Here is a 27,919-nt window from a genome sequence, read left to right as displayed (position 1 = left end):
GATCTCTCGGGGCGGGGACTTTATGTGCGCGGGGTCACAGCGAGGGGTCAGGGGACTTTATGTGTGAGGGGTCAGAGCGAGGGGTCAGGGGACTTTATGTGCGCGGGGTCACAGCGAGGGGTCAGGGGACTTTATGTGTGAGGGGTCAGAGCGAGGGGGTCAGGGGACTTTATGTGTGCGGGGTCAGAGGGAAGAGTCAGGGGACTTTATGTGCGCGGGGTCACAGCGAGGGCTCAGGGGACTTTATGTGCGCGGGGTCACAGCGAGGGCTCAGGGGACTTTATGTGTGCGAGGTCAGAGGACTTTAGGTGTGCGAGGTCAGAGCGAGGGGTCAGGGGACTTTATGTGTGCAGGGTCAGGGGACTTTATGTGCGCGGGGTCAGAGGGAAGGGTCAGGGGACTTTATGTGTGCGGGCTCAGAGCGAGGGGTCCCCGAAGCCGAAGCGCTGCTGGGCCTCGCGGATCTCGTGCAGCAGCGCCTTGTTCTGCAGGCCGAGCTGCGGGAAAGGGGAGCGGGTCAGGCCGGGCTGCCGGGACACGCGGGGCTGCTCGGTGCCCCGGCTGCGACACCGGCGGGACAGGGAGCGCCCCGCAGGGCACGGACACGCACCTTGACGGTGTATTTGTAACACTGCTCCGCCTCCAGCTGCCGCCCGCCCTGCAACACAGCACCGGGAGCACATCCTGGGGTGCGCCAGGCACGGAAAGACCCCGAGACCATCAAATCCACCCATTCCCTCAGCACTGCCAAGGCCACCACTAAAACATGTCCCCAAGTGTACATCCAAGCGGCTTTTAAATCCCAAAAGGCATGGGGACCCCCCCACTGCCCTGGGCAGCTGTGCCAGGGCCTGACCACCCTTCCATGAAGATTTCCCAATATCCATTCTAAACCTCCCCTGGCACAGCCTGAGGCTGTTTCCCCTTGTCCTGTCCCTGTTCCCTGCTGTCCCCTCCTGTCAGGAGCTGTGCAGAGCCACAAGGTCCCCCCTGAGCCTCCTTTTCTCCAGGCTGAGCCCCTTCCCAGCTCCCTCAGCCCCTCCTGGTGCTCCAGACCCTTCCCAGCTCTGTTCCCTTCCCTAGACATGCTCCAGCCCCTCAGTGTCTGTCTTGTCATGAAGGGCGCCCCATAGGATCCCAGGATTTAGGGTGCCTCAGCAGTGGCCAGCACCCCAGGAAAGACATGAGAGAGATCTCTGTGGAAGGACATTTGTAAGAAGCTCAGCAATCAGTGCCTCAGGGTGCTGCTTTTGCCATCCAAGCACTTCCTTTCCCCAAGAACAGCCCCAAACAGAGCTCTACACCAGCTCTTCAGGTTCATGAGCAGATGCCAACCCCCTCAATAAACCCCCAGGAATCCCTACCCCATCAGGCTGGCACAGGCTGGGCACTCACCTGCAGGCAGATGAGGGCGAGATACCCCCACACTTCAGCGTTGGTGTTATTCAGGGCATTGGCTTCAGAGAGAGCATCTTCTGCTTCCAGCATCTCTTCCAGCTTGAGGGAGAGAGGAGAGGCATGGACAAATGACAGAGAGCAGGCAGAAAGGGCTTCCCAACTCAACAGGCATTGCTCTAACAGCAGGAGTGCAACAGAAAGCTCCTAGGAGGGCTTCCCTGAGAGAAACGTGGGGGAAAGGATTTAGGGCACAGACAAGGAGTCATCCTCAGTGCCAGAGCATCCAGATCTCCAGTCTGGAGCAGGAGCTTCCACTGCTGACCCCTGTGGGATCACACACTATTTCTAACTTAGCCTCCAGCTGTAAGGGAAGCTGCACAAAGCCCTTCACCTCCAGGAACAGAGTGATCCAGCTGCATGAGGAAACACGGCTGTGTTCCTGCTCCCTGTTCCTGCTGTGCAGCTGCTCTGGGCATGCAGGGGTAGCTGATGCCCTCTCACCTCCCTAACCTGATTCCACAGGAGGTAAACACTTGGCCAAGGGGGAACAGAAGTTTAAATTCCTTCCTTGATTGCTTCCTCAGCCAAGCTCCCTTGGAGGAACCTGGCAAGGTGTCCCTTGGGGAGACACTGCACTGCTGGTGCCTGGGTGTCCTTGGCAGCCCTTCAGAGGTGCTGGATTCCCTTGGACAGGGAAAGCACCGAGATTCCTCCCTGCTGACATCCCACCCATGCAGGTCATGTGCAGGCAGGAGCTCAGAGCAGAGCCCAGATTGTTTGCCTTGACTCCCTGGGGAAGGAGGTGCTGCCAGGAGCTGGGATGAGGCAAAGGATGGCTGTCCCCTGTCACTGTGATATTTTATGAAAATCCTTTCACTAGGATTTTTCTCCTGAGAAGCTGAGAAGCCTCAGAAAATAAATGCAAACAATAATCTGATGGCTGTGGCATGTGGTCTGGAGATGGTTCACCAACATCTTTGGTTGGGCTCATGTGGATACTTAATGACCAATCCGAGTCCAGCTGCGTCAGACTCTCTGGTCAGTCACAATATTTTATTATTCATTCCTTTCTAGCCTTCTGATGAAATCCTTTCTTCTATTCTTTTATTATAGTTTTAGTATATTTAGGATATATGTTACATTTTCTTTTAATATAATATATATAATAAAATATATAATGTATAATATATAATAATATATAATATATAATAATATATTATATATAATAATATATAACATATATATATATAATATATATAATAAAATTATATAATAAATAAAAATAATAAACCAGCCTTCTGAAACATGGAGTCAAGATTCTCATCTATTTTCTCATCTTGGGGATCCTCAAACACCACCACAGTTCCCAGAGCAGGGGCTGAAGGTGACACCATCCAGGTGCCACGCTGGGGCAGTCACAGCACACAGGACATGGTGGCATTTGGGGGCATTGGCTCACATGCAGCCAAGAGTTGCTTTAAACAAGGGGATCCTGCAAAAGCCAAGCCCTGTGTCCTGTGCCACCAAGGGGAGACTGAAGCAGAGATTAACTCAGCATTTCTTTCTGAAGGGTTTAAGTTTTGTAGGAGATCTGAAAAGAAATTACACTCTTCACCCACTAATTTCCCAGTCCAAACCTAGAGGAAAAGGACAGCTTTGTCCTGCAGCTGCACTCACCCTGTAGCAGGCAATGCCCACGCCCAGCCAGGTGAGGCAGGAGGCAGAGTTGTCACAGGCGAGCAGGAAGATGTGCTTGGCCTGAGCATACTGCCAGGAGAGAGACAGACAGACACATCTCTGCATCACCCCACAGACACACAGGGCTTTGCCAAACACCCTGCTCCCACGGGGCTCAGACACCCACTGGCCCCACTGCTGCTGCAGCAGGGATTTGTTCTGTGCTGTCAGAACTCAGTGCATCCCTCTGGGTGTCCAGAGTTGCCAGGACCCCTGCCAGGGGGTCAGACCCTGGCACACAGCCCAGAGCACCTGCAGGTTTGATTATGACCCCTGGAGCAAATTACCAGCTTTGTATGAGGACCTGAAAGCCACAGAAGTTTAAATAGTATAATAATAAAATTATCACAGGGTGAAAATGTAGATTTTAGGATTTTTTGAATGGGGGGTTTGGGGACAAGATGGAGGAATCTGGGCATGTCCAGCCTTTCTTCTTCTTCTTCTTGGTCTCCATCTTCTGCTGTGATGCTGGCACATTGGGATTGGTTTAGAATAGAAGTTCACTGTCTAACATAGGTGATAGGTATTGGAAAGTAATTGGAAATATGTTATAAAGGTGATAGGTATTGGGAATTAAGTGTTAATATGTTATATGTAGTTTGTAGTATAAAACGACAACACCAAGGGTGGTCAGAGTGCTGCTGGCTGCTGAGCAGATCTCAGCTGGGCAGAAAGAAAATTTTATAGATAAAATTTAATAACCAACTTCAAGAGCGAAAATTGATGAGCTCTGACTCATTCTTGGGACATGCAGGCCAAAACAGAGACTTTTCACACATCTCAGGGCTGCAATTAACAACCAAACTCTGAGAGTCACTTGCCCTCCACAGCCCTGCTGGCTGCTCACCTTTTTCTCGTCCAGGTAGATGGAGCCCAGGCGCAGGTACACGAAGTGCATATCTGCAGCATCCTCCTCAAAGCTGATCACCCGCTCGTAGCAATCCTTGGCTTTCTCAAAGTCCTTCTGCTGGTAGCACAGGTGCCCTTTCTGAGCCCAGACATTTGGATTCTGTGCACCAAAAACCAGGAGTGAGACACGGATGGGAGAAAGGCCTGAGAGGGGAGCTGGGACACTGCAAGCAGCAGAAAGGAGCTGAGCAGTGTTTCAGTGTGTCATCACAACTCCCTGTGCAGCGCTCCAGGCTGGGGACAGTGTGGCAAAGGAAGGACCTGGGGGTGCTGGTTGGCAGCTGCTGAAGCAGAGCCAGGTGTGCCCAGGTGGGCAAGCAGGCCAATGCCCCCTGGCCTGTGCCAGCCATGGCGTGGCTGGCAGGAGCAGGGCAGTGCTTGTGGCCCTGTGCTGGGCACTGGGGGTGCCACAGCTCCAGTGCTAGTCCAGCTGTGGGCCCCTTAATTGTGGGGGGACATTGAGGGGCTGGAGGGGGTGCAGGGAAAAAAAGGGATCACCAGGAGCAGCTGAGGGAGCTGGGAAGGGGCTCAGCCTGGAGCAAAGGAAGCTCAGGGGGGCCCTTCAGGCTCTGCACAGCTCCTGACAGGAAGGGACAGCCAGGTGGGGGTCAGGCTCTGCTCCCAGGGAACAGGGACAGGATGAGAGGAAACAGCCTCAAGTTATGCAAAGACAGCTTCAGATTGGCTATTAGGAGAATTTCTTCATGGAAAGGGTGGCCAGGTGCTGGCACAGCTGCCCAGGGCAGTGGTGGATTCGCCATATCTGGAGGGATTTTAAACCTGTGAGGATGTGGCACTTGGGGACATTGTTTAATTATGAACATGGTGGTCTGAGGAATGGGTGGATTTCATGATCTCAGAGGGCTTTTCCAACCTAAACAATTCCATGATTCTGTGATATCAGGGCAGGGTTTATGGAGAGAGTTAAGGTCATCACTAGCAATGGGATCCCCCTCCATCTCCCTGCCCAGTGTCCTGCCTGCACACAGCATTCCCAGGTGTCATCTTCCCCCTGCTTTCCTTTCACTCTGCCTCCCCAAAGAGAGATCAATAGCAACTTTGTTTGTCATGAAACAGAACCTGACTCTCCCACCCAGGGACAGAGGAATAGGATATACCTGAGAGAGAAAAGAAAAGCAGATGTAGAGAGGGAGAGGCAGAGAGAGGCTCTGAGATGCTGCCTGCCTGTGCAGGGAGTGACAGGAGGCTGTGACAATGGGATAACAAAGAGAGCACAGCCTGCTGTGACTGCCCTCCCACTGAATGCTCTGGACTGCACTGGAATGGTAAACTGGGAATGCAGCAGGGGCTCTGGAATGGTGAAATGGGAATGCAGCAGGGGCTCTGGAATGGTGAATTGGGAATGAAGGGGGCTCTGGAATGGTAAATTGGGAATGCAGCAGGGGCTCTGGAATGGTGAATTGGGAATGAAGGGGGCTCTGGAGTAGTAAATTGGGAATGAGCAGGGGCTCTGGAATGGTAAAGTGGGAATGGAGCAGGGGCTCTGGAATGGTGAATTGGGAATGCAGGGGCTCTGGGATGGTGAACTGGGAATGCAGGGGCTCTGGGATGATCAATGGGAATGCAGGGGCTCTGGAATGGTGAATTGGGAATGCAAGGGCTCTTGGATGATCCATGGGAATGAAGGGGCTCTGGAATGATGAATTGGGAATGCAGGGGCTCTGGGATGGTGAATTGGGAGTGCAGGGGCTCTGGGATAGTGAATTGGGAATGCAGGGGCTCTGGGATGATCAGTGGGAATGCAGGGGCTCTGGGATGGTGAACTGGGAGTGCAGGGGCTCTGGGATAGTGAATTGGGAGTGCAGGGGCTCTGGGATGATCAGTGGCAATGCAGGGGCTCTGGGATGGTGAATTGGGAATGCAGGGGCTCTGGGATGATCCATGGGAGTGCAGGGGCTCTGGGATGATCAGTGGGAATGCAGGGGCTCTGGGATGGTGAACTGGGAGTGCAGGGGCTCTGGGATGATCAGTGGCAATGCAGGGGCTCTGGGCTCACGCACCAGCGGCTCGATGCGCACGGCCTCGCGCAGACACTCCTCCCATCGGGGCAGGTCCTCCCGCAGCTCGTAGGTCCAGCCCAGGGCCAGGTAATAGGCACAGGTGGGGCCTCCCTGAAGGCTCAGCAGCTCGTGGGCCAGTGCCTTGTGAACAAACTGGGGAGCAACAGCACAGGGGGTGGTGTTAGGGGAGCAGGGACATCATGGACACCCCAGCAGGACAGAGGAGCTGCCTGACACCTCTCTGACTTCCACAAACAGAAAACACAAAGGAAATTTCTTTCTCCCCTCTTTTGAATGTTGGTCTAGCGGAAGGTATCCCTGGTCTAGTGGAAAATGTCTCTGCCCAGAGCAGGGGGTTAAAATCAGATGAACTTCAAGGTCCCTTCCAACTTAAACCATTCCAGGATTCCATTTAGTTGCTTTAAGCAACTCTTTCTGCCGTGCCAAATTTAGGCAGGCAGCAGAATGTGACAACCAGAGATGTCCCAGAGATGACTTGGTAGGACAGGCACATTCCACAGCTGATACAAAAATCCCTCCAGCATACACAAGTGTCTGAATCACAGGAGTTCAGGCACCTGGGGAGCACCACAATAATGGATCCCATCTCTGAATGCCCTGTACCATCTCTGAGCTGCTCCTCTGCAGCAGGCAGTGCTGGGCTGTGTGTCCACAGCCAGCATTGTGGGCTCCACACTCTGCCTGGCCACACTTCTGCATCTCTGGGCAGTGGTGGCTTTGCTCCCTCTTGTGCTCAGCCTCTGGAGTAGCCATGGCTCATTCCCTGAGGCCCAGAAAGGGGCTGGCTGGAGCTCTCTGGGAAGAAACCAGCCTCCCTCCCCACTCCTCCTGCTAAACTGACCCTCACAGCGTTGAATTGCATCAGGAATTCCACTGACTTCATGAAGATTGTGCAGGGAGGTGGCTGAGGTTCTGGAGCTGCAAGAAAATGTGTCTCTGTCAGTCTCAAAGTGGGGTTTTTATTTCTGGAGCCAAAGCAGGTCCTGACATCCCAGTGGAGACAGAAAAATCCCTGCAACATGGAGCAAAACCCAGGAGGTGGCAGGGGAGGCTGAAGCAGAGATTAACTCAGCATTTCTTTCTGAAAGGGCTTAAGTTTTGTAGGAGATCTGAAAAGAAATTACACTCTTCACCCACTAATTTTCCAGTCCAAAACCAGAGGAAAAAAGGTGGGAATTTATGAATTATGTTTGTCAGAGACAGCTACAGTGAGGCTCCTGCCTCCTCAAAGCAACCAGGGGTCCCTGAGGCACTCAGCAGTGCCATTTCCACCACCACAGGGGCTGTGGAGGAGGCAGATCCCATTCCACACTACCAGAGGAGATCTCCAGGGACACTTTAAGAGCTGGCATCTTGGGAGGAAGAAAAGGAAGGTGCAGGATGCAGTGATGTGTGAGAGAGAGCTGCATTCACCTGCTGGCTGTCCCTCCTGAGAGGTGCTGCTCTGAAAATCAGAGTGAACCTGCTTTGCCTGCAGATTCCCTGGCTCAGGAGAGACAACAGGCCCTGGCAGCACAGGGGCCAGGGCTCACTGCTCCCACATTACTCCCCACCATTCCCACAGGACCATCTCCCAGCTCTCCACGTCCCCATTCCCAAACCTGGTGGGGCTTCCTGCACTGCTGGAGTCTCTTCCTTGGGTGTCTCACCTTCCTCGACCTCTGGTGGTTTGTCAGCTGAGCCATCTGGAATCTCCTCTGCAATGAAACCCCCAAGAACCATTAGGTGTAAAGCCATAAACTTCCCAGTCTAGAACATGATTCCACAAAACAAAAAACAAACAAACAAAAACCAACCAAAAAACCCAACGAAAAAAAACCCAAAAACACAAAAAAAAAAAAAAAAAAAAAAAAAAGAAGGGAAGAAGGGAGAAAATATAAAAGATCTATCAGGTTTTCAAAGCTGGGAAGAAATTTCTTTGCAGGAGGCAATACCTGGGGCAGAGATTTTTAGCACAAGATTACCATGGGAAGCCAGAAACAGGTATAAATGAGGCAGGATGAGAGGAAACAGCCTCAAGTTGCACCAAGGAGGTCTAAGTTCAATGATAGCAAAAAATGTATTGACAGAAAGGGTGGTCAGGCATTGGGTCAGGCTGCCCAGGGCAGTGGTGGAGTCCCCATCCCTGGAAGTGTTCAAAGGCCCTGTGGATGTGACAGCTGGGATTTGGGTTAGTGATGAACACAGCAGTGCTGGGTTAACAGTTGGACTCGATCTTGGAGGCCTTTTCCAGCCTTAGTCATGCCATGATTCTATGAATATCCCTTTCCTCATAATCAGAAGGGACAAAAACCCGCATGTGTCACGAGCCTGCCTGCCTGAGGCACTGTGCATGAGTGGTGATAATGTTAAAAATAAAGCCAGTCAGCATTTCCTGCAGCCTGGCCAAATATTTGGGACTCAGGACAGACAGCCTCAGCTCAGGCTGGACTCAGAGGGGCTCCAAAGGAAGCCTTGGCCTCAGGGTCAGTGCCAAGCAGCTGGTTTGCCCTTTGGATTGCTGTGCTGGGAACTCACAGTGACAGCTTCCATGGAATTCTGTTCTAGCTCACAGTCCACATCTACCTTTACCCTTTGTACTTCTCCTGTTAAAAAATCTCCTCCTTCCACTGTTCACCACACAATCCATCCCTCCTTGCTGGTGTCAGGGCACCTCCTGGCTTTGTCTGTTACCTGGCTCTGTTCTGGGAGAACTGGGCTTTTTCCCTTCTGCCTCAGCAGCCTCAAGGATTCTCCTCTCCTCCTCAAGCTCAGCTCGCAGGAGCTTCTTAGCCTCACGGAAGCTCCTTTCTGCCTGAATGTAATTATTCTGCATCTCATAAAACAAACCTGTGGGAGAGACACAGCAGCATCAGCACACACCCAAAGGAAGCAAAATGCTCCCCTTAGCCCTCAGCTCAGAGCAGGGAGAAGAGGACTGTGGGCAGGAACAATGCTTGGCTCCACAGGAATACCTTGAGCACCAGACTGGCTTGGTTTTGTACCTGTGAGGGTCCAGGCTATGATGCTGGGTGGCTCCAAGGAGCAGGCATCCTCAAAGAAAATCTCTGCCTCTTCATAGGTGCGCAGCTTGACACACGCAATGCCACAGAGCAGCAAGCTGGGGCAGGGGCAGGGGCAGAGCAGTCAGCCTGGCAGCCCCACAGTGGTGTGGTGTGCTGTAGTGTCCCATTTTGGACTTCCAGGTCATCCCCCCAGGTGTGCCTATACCTCTCTCCCTTCCCCCTTGCCCCCATGCTGAGTGAGTCCTGTCAATCAGGCTGAACATTCCAGCAAGGCGTCGTGTGGTTGGTCAAGTTCAAAGGATGCCCCTATGCCCAGGGGTCATTGGCCTGTCTGGGTGTCATCTTCCCCTGAGACCCTGCCCCTCTCACCTGGTTGGTGGCTCACCTGTACCTCCCCTCCCCCTGTCCCTGAGCTTAAAAGGTGATCAGAGCATGCAGCCGATGTTCTGTTGGAGCAGTTGCTCACGTTCAGACCTCTGTAACCATGGAATAAACCTCTGGACATTAAACCCTCCAGCAGAATCCTCTCCTTTTTCTCTTCACCATCGCCTGAAGCCATTCCTCCTGAGGTAAACGGGGTTCCTAACAAGCCTGGACTTGTTCAGTGCCCAGCTGCAACCTCCAGCAAGCCAAGGTATCTCTGGGGTGACACACCGCAGTTGCTGCCTTTGGCCCAGCAGCGAGGGTCAGACTGGCCCAGGCACAATCTAACTGGGAATATTGGGAGCCTTTTTCCAATACCACAGTGGTGTGGGGGACACACCCCACACCACCCCCACCCAGCCAGCCACCCAGCAGGAGCACTGAGCACCTTTGCACGTGCTGGGGGTCCAGACAAACAGCCTGCTGGAAGCACTCCAGGGCTTTGGTGGCATCCTCATACAGGAGGCAGAAGGCTCCATAGTCCAGCCAGGCCTGGATGCTGCGCTGGTCCCGAGCTATTCTCTGCACAACAGAGATCAGTCAGCACTGCAGGCAGGCTCAGCAGAGCCATGGACTGGGCAGGCAGTTCTGCAATCACCACAGCTTCCCTGGCCACCCCAGCCCAGCTGAGCAGGAATCAAGACCTTGTCTGTACATGCAAAGGTGTCCCCTAAATGGGATTGTGCTGGAAGCCCACTTCCTCTAACCTAACACATGTTCTCCAGCTCCAGCTGACACCTCCTAGGGCCCAGTGTCCCCAGAACAGGCCCAGCACATCCCATTTCCCCTGGCCTCGAGGCTGGAGTCCCCAGTGACCTGCCCAGGGACAATCTCACATCCTGCAGGGAGCAGCATCTCCCTGGGAAATCCCTCCCACATCCTACTTCAGCCTGAGTATCCTGGTGATGCTCAGCTCCTTCCTCCCTCCCTCCAGCACAGCCTGAGCTGTGAACAGTGCCCCAACTGTGCTGCTGGGCTGTGCCAGTCCCCACAGGTGATGGCAGAGAGATCTGGGGCTCCCTCACCTGATTGTAGAACAGAGAGGCCAGTTTGAGGTCCTTGATGGCTTCAGCTTCACGAGCAAAGAGCAGGAGCTGCTTCCTGGTTGAGTTGGGTGGAGGGGCAGGAGAAACATCTTCCCCAGACAGGAGCTGGCAGGGAAGGAGACAGTGTTAGCCCTGGGGAAGGGGAGAGTGCTCTGTGTGATCCCAGCATGGCACACCAGCACTGCACACAGTACACACCAGTATGGCTGGGGCTGGCACTGGGAAGGGCAAGCTGCTCTGTGCTGGACACATCCCCACCATTCCCAGGTACCTCTGCCACACAGGCACAGGGCAGTATCAATCTTTACAAGGACATGGAGGGACAGGACAAGGGGCAAGGACTTCCCATTGCCAGAGGGTTAGATATTAGAAAGGAATTCTTCCCTGTGAGGATGAGGAGGCCCTGGCACAGGATGCCCACAGAAGCTGTGGCTGCCCCTGGATCCTTGGAAATGTCCAGGGCCTGGATGGGGTTTGGAGCAACCTGAGATGGTGGAAGGTGTCCCTGCCCATGGCAGGGGGTGAATGAAATGAGCTTTAAGGTCCCTTCCAACCCAAACCTGTCTGTGATCCTATGATTATTCACAGCATTCCCTAGGTCAAAGTGATGACAAACTTCAGTGGGACCACTCACTGGTGAGCCCAGCTCCTGCTCTGCCCAGCCACCCTCACCATGTGCCAGCTACAGCAGCTTCACCAGTGCCATCTCACACCTACCCCAGGATTTTGAGCATGGGATACAAAGGGATGCCTGCCTCGAGTGTGGCTCAGGGTCTGCAAGTGACAACTCCAGCAGATGAAAGCATGAGCCTGCTTCTGCCTTGAAGGCCACAGTCCTTCCCCTGCCCTGGAGCCAGAGTGAAGCCATGGCCTGAGTGACCCCCATTTCCCCCACCTTGTTCAGGGCCATGTGCATGTGGTCCACGAGGTACACATAGAGCTCACTGAGGAATGCCTGCAGCTGCTCCTTGGTCTCAAACGCTGTGGTCTTCAGGTATTTCTCCCTCACAATCTTCACCACAGAATACTGTGGAGACAAGGGACATTGCACAAGGCAGCTTCCCTCCCATGCCCCCCACCACAGACAGAGCCTGAAGCTCCAACTTAGTTCTGAGAAATAAATCCAGTCCAGCACTGATAAAAGCAAAAAAAAAAGCAAGCAAAGGGGATTTCCTTTCCCACCTCCCTGACAGCCTTTAGGGACAGCATGTGGATGGCTCATCTCCTCAGGACAGGAAGGAGGGCTCCAGGAAGAGTGTGGAACTTCCTTTCCCTGCCAGGGCAGACTGGGAATGTAGGAATAGCCAGCTTTGCTGGGGCAGACTGGGAATGTGAGAGCAGCCAGCTTTGCCTTTCCCAGGTTATGAGCATGGGGCAAATGGATAGGAGTAGCTCCCATTGATAGGAAGTGCTCTCTTGTTGTGGGACCAAAGCAACTTGGTGCCTGATCCATTAGAGGGGAATCTTGTCCCTCAGTGCTCACTGCAACAGCTCCAGGTGGCAGGAAAGGACTCTAGAGCACCACATCATCCTGAGTTACCACCACAGAGCAGCAGTTTCTCACTGAGAAAGCATCTGGACAAAACAAGTAGGGAAGCAAAAAGCACAAAGGAGCCTTCACCTTAAGCTGTTCCTTAAAAGCAAAATATTTCCCAGAGGTATTGAGCTCATAGTTGAGCTGACGTTTCTGTTCCTCCATGGTTTCGTGGTCCATCACTCCCTGCTCAAGCAGCTGCTTCCCAAAAAGCTCATGGTACTCCCTCAGGATGGCAACAGCAACACTGGTGACACGTTTGTGATAATCTTCCACCACCTAGGAAAGAAATAAATAAATTTCACAAGCCACTTATGCAATCAACCTTGATATGTGTTTGATTTGCCACAGCCCACGCCTCCCATTAACTCCACCTGACTCAGGTCTCAATTAGTCTGTCACACATCCTTTCCTGTCCACGCCTGAGGGCTGAGAAAATATCTGCAGGTAAACATAAAAGCTCCTTCCTGCTAGGATTTTCCATCACAACCCAGTATTCCAGTCACTGCTATCTCTCCTATAGCAATATAATTGGCTGTGAGTAAAATAGATCTCATTTACTGGGAGCCTTGAAACCCAAGGCCAGCCCTCTTCAGCAGAACCTGTCATCTCCATAATCTTGATCCTCAAAAATTCTTGGTGACCTGAGGAAGGTCAAGGCTGATTCTGTTCAGGTTTGTCTGGCTCTGATAAAGCACAGGGGCTGCTCTGAGACAAGGAACTGTTGGGACTGCCCAGGATATAAATAAGGTGCTGATAGCCTCTTTTCCCAGCACCCCATTTCCTTCCAAACATCCCCCCATGGCTGCCTTCCCTCCCTTTGCTCCATCTCTTCATGGCTCCCTTTGAATGGGATGTGAACACGAGTGATGGAAGGGCTCCCAAGGCAAACTGCTCTGGACATAACCCATACAGAAGTTCCCTTTTCTGTTTGTTTCATAGAATGTGTTGAATTGGAAGGGATCCACAAGGATCAAGTCCAGCTCCTGGCCCTGCACAGACACTCCAACAATCCCACCCTGGGCATTCCTGAGAGTGTTGTTCAAATGCTCTTGGAGCTCTGGCAGCCTCGGGGCTGTGCCCATTCCCTGGGGAGCCTGGGAAGTGCCCAGCCACTCTTTTCCTAAAATCCATTTTCCTAAAATCCTAAATTCCTAAAATTAAAATAAATTCCTAAAATCCTAAATTCCTAAAATCTTTGTCTAAAATCTTTTCCTAAAATCCAGCAGAGATTGAAGCTGCCCTTTGTGAGGAAGCTGCAGACCCCAATGAGCTCCACCCTCAGTCTCTCTTCTCCAGGCTGAACATTCCAAGTGACCTCACACTCCTCACATTTCCCTATTCCCTTCTAGACCCTTCACCACCTTTGTGGCCCTGCACCCCTGATCTCTCCAAACCTCATCCCCACGTTGCTGTGGGCTGAGAATGAAGGCTCTGAGGGCAGGGTGGGGTGGCAGGATGGTCACAGGCTCTCACACCAACCTTCTTGGCTCCTTCAGTCCGTGGGGCCAGCGCAGGGCGGGGAGGAATCAGCTCCTGAACCCTGTCAGTGAGAGCAGAGGAGAATCAGCAGAGCCACTGCCAGGGATGTTGGCTTGTGTAGTGTGAGGGCTTCACTCTGCCATCGTGTCCATGAGACACCTCACAGGCACCTGGGAGGAAACCTGGAATCTCAGACCAAGAGTGAACAGCTCCCTACAGCTGATGGTTGTGCTTTGTCATGACAGGGTTAACATTTACTGCCAACCCAAACTGCTCTCCTGGAGCAGCAGAGCTGAATCTTGGAGCTCCTGGTTCTGCAGAACAGGTGTAAGGAAGGAACCAGCCTGAGGAAAGCAGAATTGGGTCACTAAACAGCCCAGACCACACTTCCAACACTGCCCAGTTTGGCCACACATCGACCCCCAGACACCAACCTCAGACCCCCAGACAGCCCCCAGCCCTGCTTGGGCCTCTGTGCAGTTCCAGTGACCTTCCATTAGGATTAGCATATTTCAAACTCAGATTTTATTAAGGAGAGGGTGGCTGAGCAGATTCTCTGGAAGTCTCCTTCCCTTGATACATCCAAAAAGCATCTGGACACAGAGGAACGTGCTCTGGGGAACCCCAGTTGAACATGAATGTTGGTCTAGGTGACTTTCAGGGGTCACTTGCAAACTGAATAAATTTGGGATTCTGGAATTAAAATCCCTGGTGCCAAACCAGCCTTAATTAATTTTTTTCACTATTTCCTGCTTGCTGGACTCCAGAACACCCTCAGTCCTCAGAACATGATCCATCCCACCAAGCCAAGGTGCCACAGGCCTTGTTCAAGGAGGAGTGACACTGAATCCACACACACTGTAGAAGAGCAGAAATGTATAAAATAGGGCAGGAAAAGGTCTGTTCTAAGAGGGGTTCACCTTCCTCAGCCTGTTCCTCCTAGAAGACAGCAGGGAGCAGTGAGGACAACACATACACCTTCAATGGATGACATTTCTGTTTGAGAGATCTAAATCTGCACTTCTTATATCTTATTCATCTGCTGTATTTTCTTTTTTTTTTTTTTTTATTCCATAAATTAGATGTTTTATGCTTTTCTAACCCATAACACAGCAGGGCTGCCACTGGACAGGAACTGAAATCTCAAAGCAGCAGAGATGAAAGAGCAGCTCTGCAGCAGAACAACATGAAAACTAACATAAAAGCTGAGGAATGGGTAAAACATTGTGAGAAAACTTCTGGAAAGCTAAAAATGAGAGAACGCTCTGATGAAGCAACAGCAGCACTACCCAGGGCAGTCCACGCTGGTGGCCAGGACTGACCAAGCCACTGAACATCACATGCAAGAGGAAAGCATATGGGGATTAGAGGGAAACAAAGCCCAGACAGGAACACAGACATTGCTGTGCTGCTCTGGTGTCTCTTGTTTTGAGAGGAATGGCAGGGAGATGCCAGCTGGGATGAACAAGTGTTTTCCCAACACACCAGATGCCACGTCTAAAGCAGTCTGGCCAAATCCTCCCCCTGATTCCTGTGGGCTTTGCCTCAGGCCCTCTTTATGGAGCATTCCAAGGGGGGTTTGCTGTACAAGGCTCTCTCCAGTGTGCAGAGAGGAGCTGTCAGCCCCACAGCCCATCCTTACGCACCGCTGGGCCAGCTCCTCCCGCAGCCGCTTTGGGACCAGGGGCCTGTCCAGCTTTATCTCCATCACCAGGAACGTTCCTGCCTCGCTGTAGAGCTGTGGACAGAAACATTGCTCCCTGTGTGGTGCTGTCTGCAGCCAGTGCTGGCACAGTGAAATACTGAGCCCACAGCCACACATCTCCCAAGTGCAGAGATCCAGCTTGTTTTATAACCCGCCCTCGGAATGAGTTACAGCAAAATCCAGCTCGAGAAACCAGGCTAGGGAAAAGGAGAGAGCCCAGATAATCAATCTGCCTGCAGAATGAATGTGCATTCCAGAGGAAGAAGTCAAAATATGAGGGGATAATTTAAATAAATGCCTGACAATTTACAGAGACCTTCTAGCCCAGTGTGCCAGCCTGCTCTCCAGATGGACGTCACTGGAAGAACTCTGGGACAGCATCTGCGTAACACATCCTTTGTCCCCTCACTCTTGAGGAATTTAATTGTGTGAAAGGTGTGAGACACCAGCACAATGATGCTCTACACTCTCTCCTTGTCTTTGGAGAGACATAATTACCTGTCCTTCAAGGCTGAGATTTGTGACATTTTCAGATTCTCCAGTGCCATCTGACAACTGGATTTTGGATGGGCTGAGTAACTCTTAGGAAAAAGAAATGATGTCTTTTGTTTCAGACTCAATAAATCTCAAATCTTTGCAAGTTCCAGCAGCACATCCTAGGATTTCAGACAAGGGAAAGCTGCAGCTTCCTTACAAGAAGCAGCTCCAGCATCTGCTCTCTGTGACCAGTGACAGGACCTTAGAGAATGGCTGGAGCTGTACCAGGGATGGGTTAGGCTGGATGTCAGGGAAAGATTCTTCCCCCAGAGGTTGTCAGGACCCCAAGGCTATCAGAGCTCCAGGAGTGCTTAGACAACACTGTCAGGCACAGAGTGGGATTGTTGGGGTGTCTGTGCACAGCCAGGAGTTGGACTCATGGTCCTTGTGGATCCCTTCATGTTGAGAAGATTCTATGGGTCTGGGATAAGGAGTATCTCTCATCCATCCCTGGTTCTGTGTGTCCCAGCTTCCTGTGACACAGAACCAGAGCAACCATGGTGCCTCCCCAGACCTTACCATGGCATTGGAATCTTCCTTCAGAGGCTTGTTGGTAGTAGCTTTGCTGGAAGGAGAGGTCCCCAGCCTTTCCTTGCCCAGACTGAGCTGTGACCTGCGGTCCCGGAAAATACTGTACTGAACTCTGGTCTGAAAAACAGAGACAATCAAGGGACAAAGCAGGCTTCCCTCACTCATTTGCCTTAACCTCTCTCATCACAAAACACACTGTCAGGGTCTTAAATGCCTTAAGAAGTTTTGTAACCTCATTGTCTCCTCCTCGAGTTCAGCTGCTGGTGCTCCAGCCCAGCTCTGATCCTGTGTGGCTGTGAAGCCTCAGGTCAGACTGACAGTCAGTGTGGATGTCTCCATGTTCCCTCCAAGAGCTGTGTTTGTGTTTTCACTGAGGACTGGCCCTTGGTCCTTGCCTGAGATGTGTGCTGAACATGCTGGAACCCAGATCTGTGATTCTGAATTCCTGGTGGGATCCTGGACCTGCCCCACAGACATGGATGTGCTTGGTGATGAGGGCTGCTGGATGAATCTGGCTTCTCTCACCAGGCCTGCTCCACACATTTGTGGGGGCCCCCACCTGCCTGACAGCATCCCTTGGCTCCCAGCTCATCTTCTGGTGTGGAGCTGCTTCCCTGACACACATCAGGGAATTGCAAGGAATAGGTTTGTCAGACTTTGTGTTTACAAAGTGTTTGACCACCCCGACAGGCTGCTCCCTCCCACACACCCTGGTTACAGGAATTGGGCTAGCAAGAGTTATGGGGTTCCTGGGGAGAGGATGGAGCAGCTGTAGGGAAACTCCTTAAACCAAGAGGCAACCCAAAGCACCTGGGGAGTAAGAAGGACTTCACATGTGACAGATAAATGGCACAGGACAAGCAGCACCATGCAGCCATTCATGGCAGGGAAGCAGAGCCCAGCAGACACACTCATGCCCAGCCCAGGTCTGCAGCAGCCAGTGGGAGCAGGGGGGCAGGAGAAGGGCTGGAATTCACCCAGCCCCTGCACCTGGAGCACAGCCCCACAGGGAACATGGGGGGTAGAACCAGGCTGTACATCTGCCCTCCTGAAACAAGCTCAGGTCTGTTCCAGGAGGGAGAGACTGTGGGAAAATGGAGATGTAACTGTCACACTTAGTAACAGAGAGGGAAAAAAAGAAAAGACAAATAAACCTCGGCGAGCTAGAGCTGAAAGAGCTCCAGTGACAGCTTTTTTGGTGGTTGCCGGGGGTAACGCAATCCTTTTAAAGCCACTGTTTGCTCTTCCCAGCAGCACCCTTCCCTTGCCCATGTTCCAGCATGGGGAGAGTGGATCATGCTGGCATAGGAGGGAGTGGAGTGAGATTCAAAGCCTCTCTCAGCCCCCAGACTTATTCACTCCCCCCTAGAAATCCCCTGCCTTGGAAAAACCTGCACCTAAAAGCTTGTATCATTAATTTTCTCAATCACCCGAAGGGCACTCAAGGTTCAGATCCAGCTTCAACTAGCACACTGTCCACTCTGCCTGCTCCCAAACACTCCCTGTCCACCCTGCCTGCTCCCAAACGTCCTCTATCCACTCTACCTGCTCCCAAACACTCTCTGTCCACTGTGCCTGCTCCCAAATACCCTCTGTCCATCCTGCCTGCTCCCAAACACCCTCTGTTCACTCTCCCTGCTCCCAAACACCTCCTGTTTACCCTGCCTGCTCCCATACACCCTCTGTCCACTGCCCCTGCTCCCAAACACCCTTCTGCCTTCCCTACCTGCCCCCAAACACCCTCTGTCCACTGTCCCTGCTCCCAAACACCCTTCTGCCTTCACTGCCTGCTCCCAAACACTCCCTGTCCACTCTACCTGCTTCCAAACACCCTCTGTCCACTCTGCCTGCTCCCAAACACCCTCTGTCCACTGCCCCTGCTCCCAAACACCCTTCTGCCTTCACTACCTGCTCCCAAACACCCTCTGTCCACTGTCCCTGCTCCCAAACACCCTTCTGCCTTCACTGCCTGCTCCCAAACACTCCCTGTCCACTCTACCTGCTTCCAAACACCTTTCTGCCTTCACTGCCTGCTCCCAAACACTCCCTGTCCACTCTACCTGCTTCCAAACACCCTCTGTCCAGACTCCCTGCTTCCAAACACCCTCTGTCCACTCTGCCTGCTCCCAAACACCTCCTGTTTACCCTGCCTGCTCCCAAACATCCTCTGTCCACCCTGCCTACTTCCAAACACCCTCTGCCACTGTCCCTGTTCCCAAACACCCTCTGTCCACTCTACCTGCTCCCAAACACCCTCTGTCCACTGTCCCTGCTCCCAAACACCCTCTGTCCACTCTACCTGCTTCCAAACACCCTCTGTCCACTGTCCCTGCTCCCAAACACCCTCTGCCACTGTCCCTGCTCCCAAGCCCCCAGTGCAAACCCAGCTGCAGAGCTGGAGCAGGGCCTGCTGCTCTCACCTTCTCAAACACCTCGCTGTCCTCGTAGTTGAAGACACGGAAGGCCCCTCGGATCTGCGTCACCCCGGGGCACAGCAAATGCATCATGTTGACATATGCCACACCATGGAAGGCAATCGGCTTGTCCTCATCTTTCTGGAAACACAGAGCAAGGCACTGAGATGCTGAACACACTGTTATTCTCCTTAAGGGAACAAGGTCACCAATCTCATTAAGAGAAGGCCACACAGCAAACTGATGCACCTGATGAGCCCATGGTTCTGTCACTGGCACGCAGCCGAGACAACCTGGATGAACACACTGGAGTCATTCCACATGCAGAATATTAATTTTGTCCCAATCCCCATGGGTCAGCTTTTGTCTCTAATTCCTGCACTCTCCTGTTCCTCAGGGTTGAGATACAGCTGCTGCTCCTGTTGAGGTACAGCTGGAAGATTATCAGCTGTGTGTGGTTAGAAACCCAGGTGACCCTACCAGAGTTGTGCATCTCAGGTTGGACAGACACCAAGTGGCTTAGGAGGTGTGGGAGGCCTGGCTGGAAGGATCATCATCAGAGCTGCAAAATCCTGGCACTGTGAGTGCTGAAAGGGATTTACACCAACTTATATGGCTTTGTCCTGGGATAGATTAGGAGCTCTCACACAATCATCTGCCAGCAGCAGAGCCATTCTCTAAGGGGCTGTTTCTCTGTTAAACCACCCTGGTTTAGATGCAAAAGGATAACTTACCTACAGCCTGAGAAAGAATGCAAGAGCCTCCTCAAGCTGTTTCAAAACTCCACTGACCACAGATCAGCTCAGTGAATTACTTTTAATTCTTTTCAGAGCCAGGCTGGACAAGCCTCTGAGCCACCTGGTCTATGGAAAGTGTCCCTGTCCGTGGTGGGGAGTTGGAAGGAGGTGGAGTCTGGGGTCCCTTCCAACCCAAACTATTCTGTGATTTGAAAAGTCACCCTGTCCCCTTTCCAGTGAGCTACCACAGACCATCAGTGAGAGCTATAAGGAAAAAATATGACTCTGTATCTATTTAACAGCCCTACAAAGCTGATTTTTCACAAAGCCTCCTGCTCTCTGACTCACTTTGGCAGCTTCAAGGCCGATTTTGCTATCACAAAGGCCTCAAGAGGAAAATGCCTGCTCATGCAATGCTCCTCCACAAGCCAGACCCCACTTTTACCTTGTCAGGTTTGTTGCCTTTCCCCTTGCCACCTGTGGACATCCTGCAGAGCTCCACGGGCCAGTGGCGGCGCTCGGCAATGCGCATCTGCAGGCTGGGCACAAAGGATGCGCTGAGGAGATGCAGGAACCCAGCTGGAGAGCCCCACCACCCCCCTCTGTGCCCCAGCAGCTCCCCTCGGGTTTGCTTCACCCCATTCCCTCAGCAAACACCCTCAGGCCATGGGAACACTGTGATTTTCTGCTCTACCCACTGCTGTGTGGCATTTATGGCACAGCCAGCTTTAAAACAACAGTGAGAGCAACACATTGGGCTTTCTCTCTCCCCCAGTTACTTCAGAAATAAGTGAGAAGGAATGTGATTAGCTTTGGTATAAATCCTGAATTGTACAGAGCAAGTGGATCTTGAGCTTGCATTCGAAGTGGCTGGTGACTCTGACAGCAGCAGGCAGGTGGATGGATGTGTAGGGAAAAGAATTTTAAAAATCAAATGAGATAGAAGTGAGTATTTCCACACAAGGAGTAATTTGGCAGTGAAATGCACAGCCATGATGCAGCTGAGGCCAGAAAATAGCAGGATTCAAAGATAAATGGAACACTCGTCCTGATCGTGAGCGTATCTGGAGCTGCTAAAGGCAACACTTATCCAATAAAAAAGCAAATGAAGAGTGCCCACATGGAGTGAAAGGTTTGAATGTATTTGAGATTCAGTAAAACTTAATTAGCAGCTCAGAGGAGAGCTGTGGATACCACTCTAGTCCAGGTCTGCTCACTATAACTGCTGCCCCTTCCTTCAAGCTATGCAGGGACCAGCCCCCAGCCCCAGCTGCTGCCAGCAGGAGAGAGCATTTGTGGCCTGGAGATAGCAGCTCCAGACAATCCATCTTTTCCCAGCACAGCAGAACAAAGCTGCTGCCAGCAGTTCAAGGCACTTCAAGAGCTGTGCCCTTGCTCAGGTGAATGCTTGTGGCCAAAAGACAGCCACAGCAGCCATGGCAGGTGGGGGCAGAGCCACAGTTTGACCCCTAAGTGGTCCAAGAGCAGCTGCATGTGGCAGCTCCTTGCCTCAGGTCACTCTGAGCATGTTCTGGGCTGGGTTGCTCAGGTCCCTTACACGGCCACAGCATCAGCATCCAGGAAACAGCGTGTCTCTGTGTCCCACACGACCCTCCTCGAGCTCTCTGCCTGGGTCCTGAATTCCTTGTCCTGTGAGGAACAGCGTGCAGTCAAAGCCAGCACAGCAAACTCCACAGCCTGCACCATCCTCAGAAGCGTCCCCAGGAGAGAATGTGAGTCACACAGAGGTGTCCAAGTGCCCAAAGGCAGGCCAGCCCTGCAGAGAGGCTGACAGCCTTTCCTGCAGACACCATCAGCGCTAAGTGCCTGGCTCACTGGAGATAACCCAGCTCAGTGTGGGTGTTTCCTGGGACCAGACCTGCCACATTCTCCCTTGGGATGTCTCCAGCAGTGAGCCAGCATGTCTGCTGCCCCAGGAGAACCACCTCTGTGCTGGACACTGCACAGTGACCACCCACCTCCCTCTCATACCAAGTCTCTCCATCCCTCCTGGTTCCCTTCTAAACTTGCCAGTCCTTCCTCACCTCACTTTTGTTGAGGTCTCCATCCTCATCCTCATAGGGCCCACCAACAATGAAGGAGTCAGGTATGTTCAGAGCATTAGGGGCCAGGATGGGGCCAACAGGCCAGTTTTTGGGTCGGGGAAATGGTTCTTTTTCACCACCAGCCTTCAGGATGCCATTCTTGAAGAGCAATGGCAATTCTTTCTAGAGACACAGGAGAAAAAAAGGATTTGCATTTCTAACAGGAGCAGGAGCAAGAGCCAGCTGCTCCAAGCTGGGATAACAAAGCAAAGCAACAGTACAGGGTGCCTGGCTTGGAAAATGCACTCCACCACACGCACACAAAGAATGGAATAAAAATAAAGAGCCATGTGGAAAAAAACCCTGCCAGTTCGAATCCAAATCTTTCCAAACAGACCTTTGTTTGTGTTAAAGAAACACATCACGCCACAGAGACTCTGAGACCTCCCAGCAAAGGCTGCTGGTGCACAAGCCCGGAAGCTGTGCACCCCACGTGCCTGGACACTTGTTCCATGGGGTGGGAGAAGAACCCAAACCCAGCCAAGCCCCCTGTCACTGGGCCTGGGCCATTCTCACCTCAGCAGCTGCCGGCATTTGCAAGCAAACCATGTAGTTTTGCTGGCTGTCAGCAGTAAAGGCATCAGGGACAGAATAAGCTGCCTCCAGAGTGACACTCAGGAGGTTCCCACTTGAGAAATCGGTAGCAGAGAGCAGGAGCTCTCTGGTGCTCACTATCACTTCAAGGCCAGCCTGTGAGACAAAGATAAAATCAAGCCAGTAAACAATTATAGCTTGCCTGCTCTTAGGGAGAAGCAAGCAGAAACCCAAGGCCAGAACATATAATGTTATCTTGTGCCTCATCTTGGATGTAAAAGAAAACAGCCCAGCACAGGAAAGGAATCTCAGGACCAATTTGGCTCAATTGTGGTGTTTGTTTGCTTAAATCACAGCCTGGCTGAGGTATTGGCACATGCCCCAAGGGTCTCATAAAATGAGCTGTGGAGAAAGAGGCAGGGTCTCATGAAAGGAGCCACAGAGTAAGAACATCAAGGGTGGAAAATGATGCTTTTCCCCTGGTAATTCAGAGAGCCACAGCTTTGCCCCTGCCCTATCTCCATGCTCTGTGTGCAGCCTTTAATTAGCCCTGGATGGATGGTGTGTGAGGGAAAACCAGCTGGTCAGCATTTATTACCTGTCCTCCCTAATGAGTGCCCCCCCACCTTGCTCACTGTGAACTCCTCCTAAACACAGAGCTGTTAATGGGATATCCACCCCTCCAGTTTGCTCCCGGTGCTCACTGCAGGCAGGCTCAGCAGCAAAATTGGACACATTTTCCCAGCCTCATGCTTCATTCCTTATTTTAGTCACTGAGTACTTTGCAACCTGCTGAATGAGTAAGGACCTTGCAGGAAAGGCAGTCAGAGTTTGTACAATAATGGACTCAGGCATTTCATCTGCAGAAAGGAAGGCTAATAGAGCTGGGCAGGTGACCCTGCCGCTGCCTTTTGGGGGGTTTTCAGCTCTGTGCTTTCCATCTTTGTTGTTTTTTGCAGAGCAATTGAGTAGCTGCACACATTAACATTTCCCAGCACGACCTCCCCTATCAGAGGGAAGCAGGGACAGACGTCAGAGGGAGCGGGAAAGGCCTCCAAGCCTGTAACATATAGGGCTGTACCACATCCGTGATGAGCCAGGCAGCTGAGTCATGCTCTCCCTCCCATTAAAAAGCAGCAGAGAGCTGAATGAGGGAAGGAACAGTTCCAAATTCCACATACCGTGGCCTCAGGGCAAAGCTTCGCTGATGGGGAGGCAGGCACTGCATACAAAGGAGCTAAGACCTTCAGTGAACGCACTCCTGGGAAGAAACAGGAATGAGAATAGCCTCAAGTGAGACCCTCTGCAAAGAATCACACTCATGCAACGATCTGGGTTGGAAGGGGCCTTAAAGATCACCTTGTTCCAGCCCCCTGCCATGGGCAGGAACACCTTACATGAGGCAAAAATCATGGTTCTGAATTTTGATCTCATTCGGAATAAATTCTGAATGCTGAGCTACTCTCTCTCCCCCTGGGTCAGATTTTGCAGAGCTATGAAGGTTACTTTGTCCAAAGGAGATAAATTGTAGTCAGGGGTCCATAAGCAGAGATCAGAAAGTGCCAGGGAGCAAGGAGTGGTCATGGAGGCTGTCAAACTCAATGCTGTACCTTGCAGCAGAGGCAGAAGGTCCACCACAGCTTGGGCAAGAGGAGTGATTTTGTCTGGTTTTTTCTTGTCCTTTGATGTCACTTCTAGCAGGGTCACTAGGGAGATAAAAAGAGAGGAGCTGGCAGAATTCCTTGGAGCAGCAGGTCAGGCACCAAGGAAGGTCTGTGCGAGCTCTGGCACGAGCTCCTCTTCACCTCCCAAGGCTGACAAGCACAGCAAAGCCAAAGGAGCACGGGCCAACATGAAAGGGGATTCTTCCAGCTGGCAGAGATGGACAAGAAGTGCTGAGAGCCTCCCACCACTGCGGCTGAAGTGCTGTTCCTGAACCAGTGACTCCTGCAGCCACAGCACCCAGCTCCAAGGTGGGACATCTGGCAGCAGCTACTTACAGAGCAGTGGTTTCTGCACCAGGATGTCCAAGGAGTTGGGCCCCTCGGGGCTGTACTCAAAGCTGCTGCTGAAGTCATACTCTGCTGTCCCATCTGGCAGCACATGAGTCTTGGAGGAGTCTCCCAGCACTGCTCCGTTGTACTCCACACGCACCACCGTATAAGCCAAGCTGCTTTTGAGAGTTTTCTGTCAAAAAAAAAAAAAAAAAAAAAGAGAGCTCAGAGAGCAGCTGGCTCTGCAGCAGCATCCCAGCATCAGTTCCTCTGGCAGCAGGAGGGAAATTTCCTTTTTTGCCATGCTGTGATGCCCCAAAGATTATCAGGAGCTGTGGCAAGGGAGATAGAGAGGTTCAGGCTTCACCTCAGGAAAGACACATCTAAAACAAATGCCAAAATACTCCACTGATATTTTTGTACTTCCAGGAAGCTTGAGACCTTCGCTGTCTCCTAAGAAAGCAGCTCCTGAGCTACAGGGATGAGCTCACAGGACACCTGTGGATGTCGTGTGGTGCAAAATGTCCTGAAATGGACAAGAGAAAAGAGCCTTGAGTTGTGCCAGGGGAGGTTTAGGTTGGATAATTAGGGAAAATTTATTCACTGTAAGGGTGGTCAGGCACTGGCACAGCTTCCTCAGGGAAGTGGGGGAGTTCCCAACCCTACAAGTGTTCAAAAGACAGTGCATGTGGCACTTGGGAAGATGCTTTAGTGGTGTCCTTGGCAGTGCTGAGTTAAAGGTTGGACTTGATGGTCTCAGAAGCCTCTTCCAACCTACATGATTCTGTGAAATCAAAGGAAGGGCTCCAGCAAGCTCTTAGGGAGCTTTGCAATTTGTTGTTACACCACCTTCATACCACTTGCTTTAATCAGAGATGAGGAGATTCAGATTTTACTTTGAATTTCAAATGTCTAAACAGAGGGGCTTAAACAGGGCTGGAGAGGGACAGTGAGGGCACAGCACATGGCACTGGGGACCCACAGGGGCAGCACTGGGCACCCCCACAGCACAGGAAGGGCTGGGCAGCAGGTACCAAAGGGCTCCCTGCAGCAGAAACACAGTTTAGCTCTCAATCCACAGAGAAGTGGCTGAACACAAGGGCCATTGTACCCAAGCCCAGCTTTTCCTTAGTGCTGGGCCACAGGGATGCCTAACCCGCCCTCAGCTCCCTCTCTCCCTGTCACTGGGGTAATTAGCTCCATGCTGGTTCTTGTACAAAAAGAGATCTCTTTCACTTGGTTTTAATTTTCAGCCCTTCTCACTGTCTCCTTGAGCATACATCCCATGAATGGCTAAAGAGAAGAATCCAATTAACCTTTCCCTGTACCATTAATTATCCCAGACTCCTCTCTCATCCTTCCCTACATTGCCTCTAATTAAGCAGATTCCACACTTATAGCCAGAAGTGGATTCCACATTCTTACAGCCGGGTTTTTTTTCATCCTGTTGCTGTGATTATTGCCCTTTTGTAACCCCCCCCCTCCCTTTTGTACAGCCCTTTCTCACGGTGGAGCAATCAGAAGCACAAAGCAACATTCCAGATGCAATCAATCCAGCAGTCTGTTCTCCCCAGCATTGTTTATCCTCCTCTCACCTCATACCTCACCTAAGCTGCTGTTTGCTGAATCCATCAGTGTAAGAGGTACTTCAATACTACAGTGTGAAAGCCTCAAGCAGGTGCTTTTGGATTGCTTTTTCTGTCTGCTGCTGGAGCAGAAGCAGGGATTTGCATTTTTTCTGCTTGCAGCAGGAGCTGAGCTTCTCCTCCACATTCCCTCCCAAATGGCAGTTCCTCTGGAAGACTTTAGGGACAGACAGCTGGGTGCATCACATGGAAATCACAGCAGTGGTGGTTTGATTGGCACCAGCTCACAGCCTTGAACTGGATCCACTGCCTTTTTAGAACCAGAGCCACCCTATTGTTTTCAATATGATTTAAACAGCTGGAGCTGAGATGAAAATCTGGCTTTACACCCAAGGTGAGGTCCTTCCACAGGTTTTTGTCTCACTGATCACATTTTTGCTGTGTTCTGTTTAAAAAACCTGCATTTCCATATAGTTAGAGGAGGCAGAGAGGTACATTTCACCCCAGTATCTCTGGCCAGCTGCTAGGGAAGTGTGCTCCCCAATTTATGTGCCTCATAAGATTTTTCCTCTGTGTGAACTTCTCAGCAGGGAGGAGGAAGCCACAGTGTGGCATTGCTGAACCTCTGATACTCCCACCACTCCTTCCTTTAGCCTTATCACCCCCTGCCTGCTCTCACAGGGGATCCCTGTGCACACGGAATTGCTCTGGCCTTGTTTATTAAATGAGTAGAGATATTTTCAGAACTTTACCAGGTCCTGTGCACTCACGACCGTGATCTGTACTGGTATTGGCTGTGACATACTGGGAAGAGCTGCAGCAGCAGGCTCCTTCCCACCAGTCAGCCCCGCAGGGACCTCCTCGGCTCTGCAGGAGAAAGAATGAGGAAAGAAACATGAAACTGCTCCATTCCTCTCCCAGATACCTCTGCAGGACACAGCAGTGCGGGCTGCAAGCGCTATTCAGGGCTTGGCTGTCAAAACACCATTGAATGTGCAGGGCTTTGGCAGTGACGAATCTCTCACGAGGTGCAGGGGGAGGACTGGGAAAAATGTAATGTGAAAATTATCCATCTCTGTAAGCTTCACCCAGCTGCTGCTCCCAGGAAAGGTTTGTTGTGCCAGGCTGCTCTCGGCTCCCAGTACATCCCTGGCTCTCTTTTACTCCCTTTTTACGTTAACGGTGACCCCATGGGCCAAAGGCTGGCGGCCACCAGCTGTCCCCTCACGGCTCCTAAATGCTGTGGGGACCTGGGTCCTTCTGCTCCTCAGGTTTGTGAAACCCTCAGGATTCCCTCAGGGCTCCCCCATGGCCCCCTTGCCTCACACCCCCACAGCCTGGCAGCTCCCTCAGGGCAGCATTGATGGGCTCGAGGCTCCTCTCACCCTGCTGGGTCCTGCAGCCCTTCATCCCCGGGCCTGGCAGTTCTCCTGCCCCAGAACGGTCCTGCAGCCCCTCAGCTCCGGGCCTGGCAGTTCTCCTGCCCCAGAACGGTCCTGCAGCCCCTCACCCACAGTCCTGGGGTCTGCAGCAGCCCTTCATCCCCGGGCCTGGCAGTTCTCCTGCCCCAGAACAGTCCTGCAGCCCCTCACTGACCCGGGGGTCTGCAGCAGCCCCTCAGCCCTGGGCCTGGCGGTTCTCCTGCCCCAGAACGGTCCTGCAGCCCCTCACCGACGGTCCCTGGGGTTTTCCCGACCTGGGGTGCACCTACAGCCCCCAAGCCCCGGGCCTAGGCGCTCTGCTGGCTCGAGAGCTCCTCACCCACGGGCCTGGAAGCTCTAAGCTCTCCTGCCCCAGAATGGTCCTGCAGCCCCTCACCCACAGCTCTGGAGGCCCTCCCGCCCCGGGGGGATCCTGCAGCCCCTCACCGGGAGCCAGCTGGGGCACCGTGCGGCGCCGGGGCTCGAACCTGCGGCTTGCCCGACTCGGCGGAGGGCTCGCGTCCCGTCACCACAGCGACGCGGCGGCTCCCGCCGGTCCCCGAAACCTCGCGGGACCCCCGCCCAGCCCCGCGTGTTGGGGGCGTGCCCGTGAGGCCGCGGCCGCCGCCATGATGGGTGTGGGCAGCCCTCACCAGCCCCCGGGGTGGCCGGGGCCCCCCGAGCCGTCCTGTGTGAGCGGGCGGTGCTCTCCGGCCGCCATGTCCCCCTCTGCAGCCTGGTGTGCTCGGCTCTGCATCCCAGAGCCCACTGCTGGTCTC

At 52.5% G+C, this 27,919-nt stretch overlaps 1 protein-coding gene across 2 annotated transcripts; it reads right to left on the bottom strand.

The window, feature by feature from the left end:
• Nucleotides 1-19: 19 nt before the first annotated feature.
• Nucleotides 20-27,660, bottom strand: CFAP70 (cilia and flagella associated protein 70). Of its 2 annotated transcripts, none has more exons than XM_063171277.1 (27): nt 27,588-27,660; nt 26,472-26,586; nt 24,140-24,326; nt 23,750-23,845; nt 23,321-23,400; nt 22,122-22,295; nt 21,546-21,728; nt 21,059-21,150; nt 19,946-20,039; nt 18,770-18,904; nt 16,338-16,466; nt 15,223-15,314; nt 13,577-13,637; nt 12,182-12,373; nt 11,456-11,587; nt 10,540-10,665; nt 9,903-10,036; nt 9,071-9,186; nt 8,760-8,915; nt 7,688-7,783; nt 6,928-7,004; nt 6,066-6,218; nt 3,983-4,144; nt 3,076-3,165; nt 1,396-1,497; nt 611-658; nt 20-497 (listed from the first exon to the last, which is right to left on the bottom strand). In XM_063171277.1, exons 2-27 carry the CDS (start codon nt 26,520-26,522, stop codon nt 417-419), a joined length of 3,039 nt encoding a protein of 1,012 aa, XP_063027347.1. In that variant the 5' UTR covers nt 26,523-26,586; nt 27,588-27,660; the 3' UTR covers nt 20-416. The 2 variants fall into 2 exon arrangements, with proteins under 2 accessions (XP_063027347.1, XP_063027349.1); XM_063171279.1 differs by having other exon boundaries at nt 7,736-7,783.
• Nucleotides 27,661-27,919: the final 259 nt, after the last annotated feature.

Source organism: Melospiza melodia, chromosome 18 (assembly GCF_035770615.1).
Source record: "Melospiza melodia melodia isolate bMelMel2 chromosome 18, bMelMel2.pri, whole genome shotgun sequence".
Classification (NCBI taxonomy): Eukaryota; Metazoa; Chordata; class Aves; order Passeriformes; family Passerellidae; genus Melospiza; species Melospiza melodia.
This window is presented reverse-complemented; position numbering and strand designations above follow the sequence as displayed.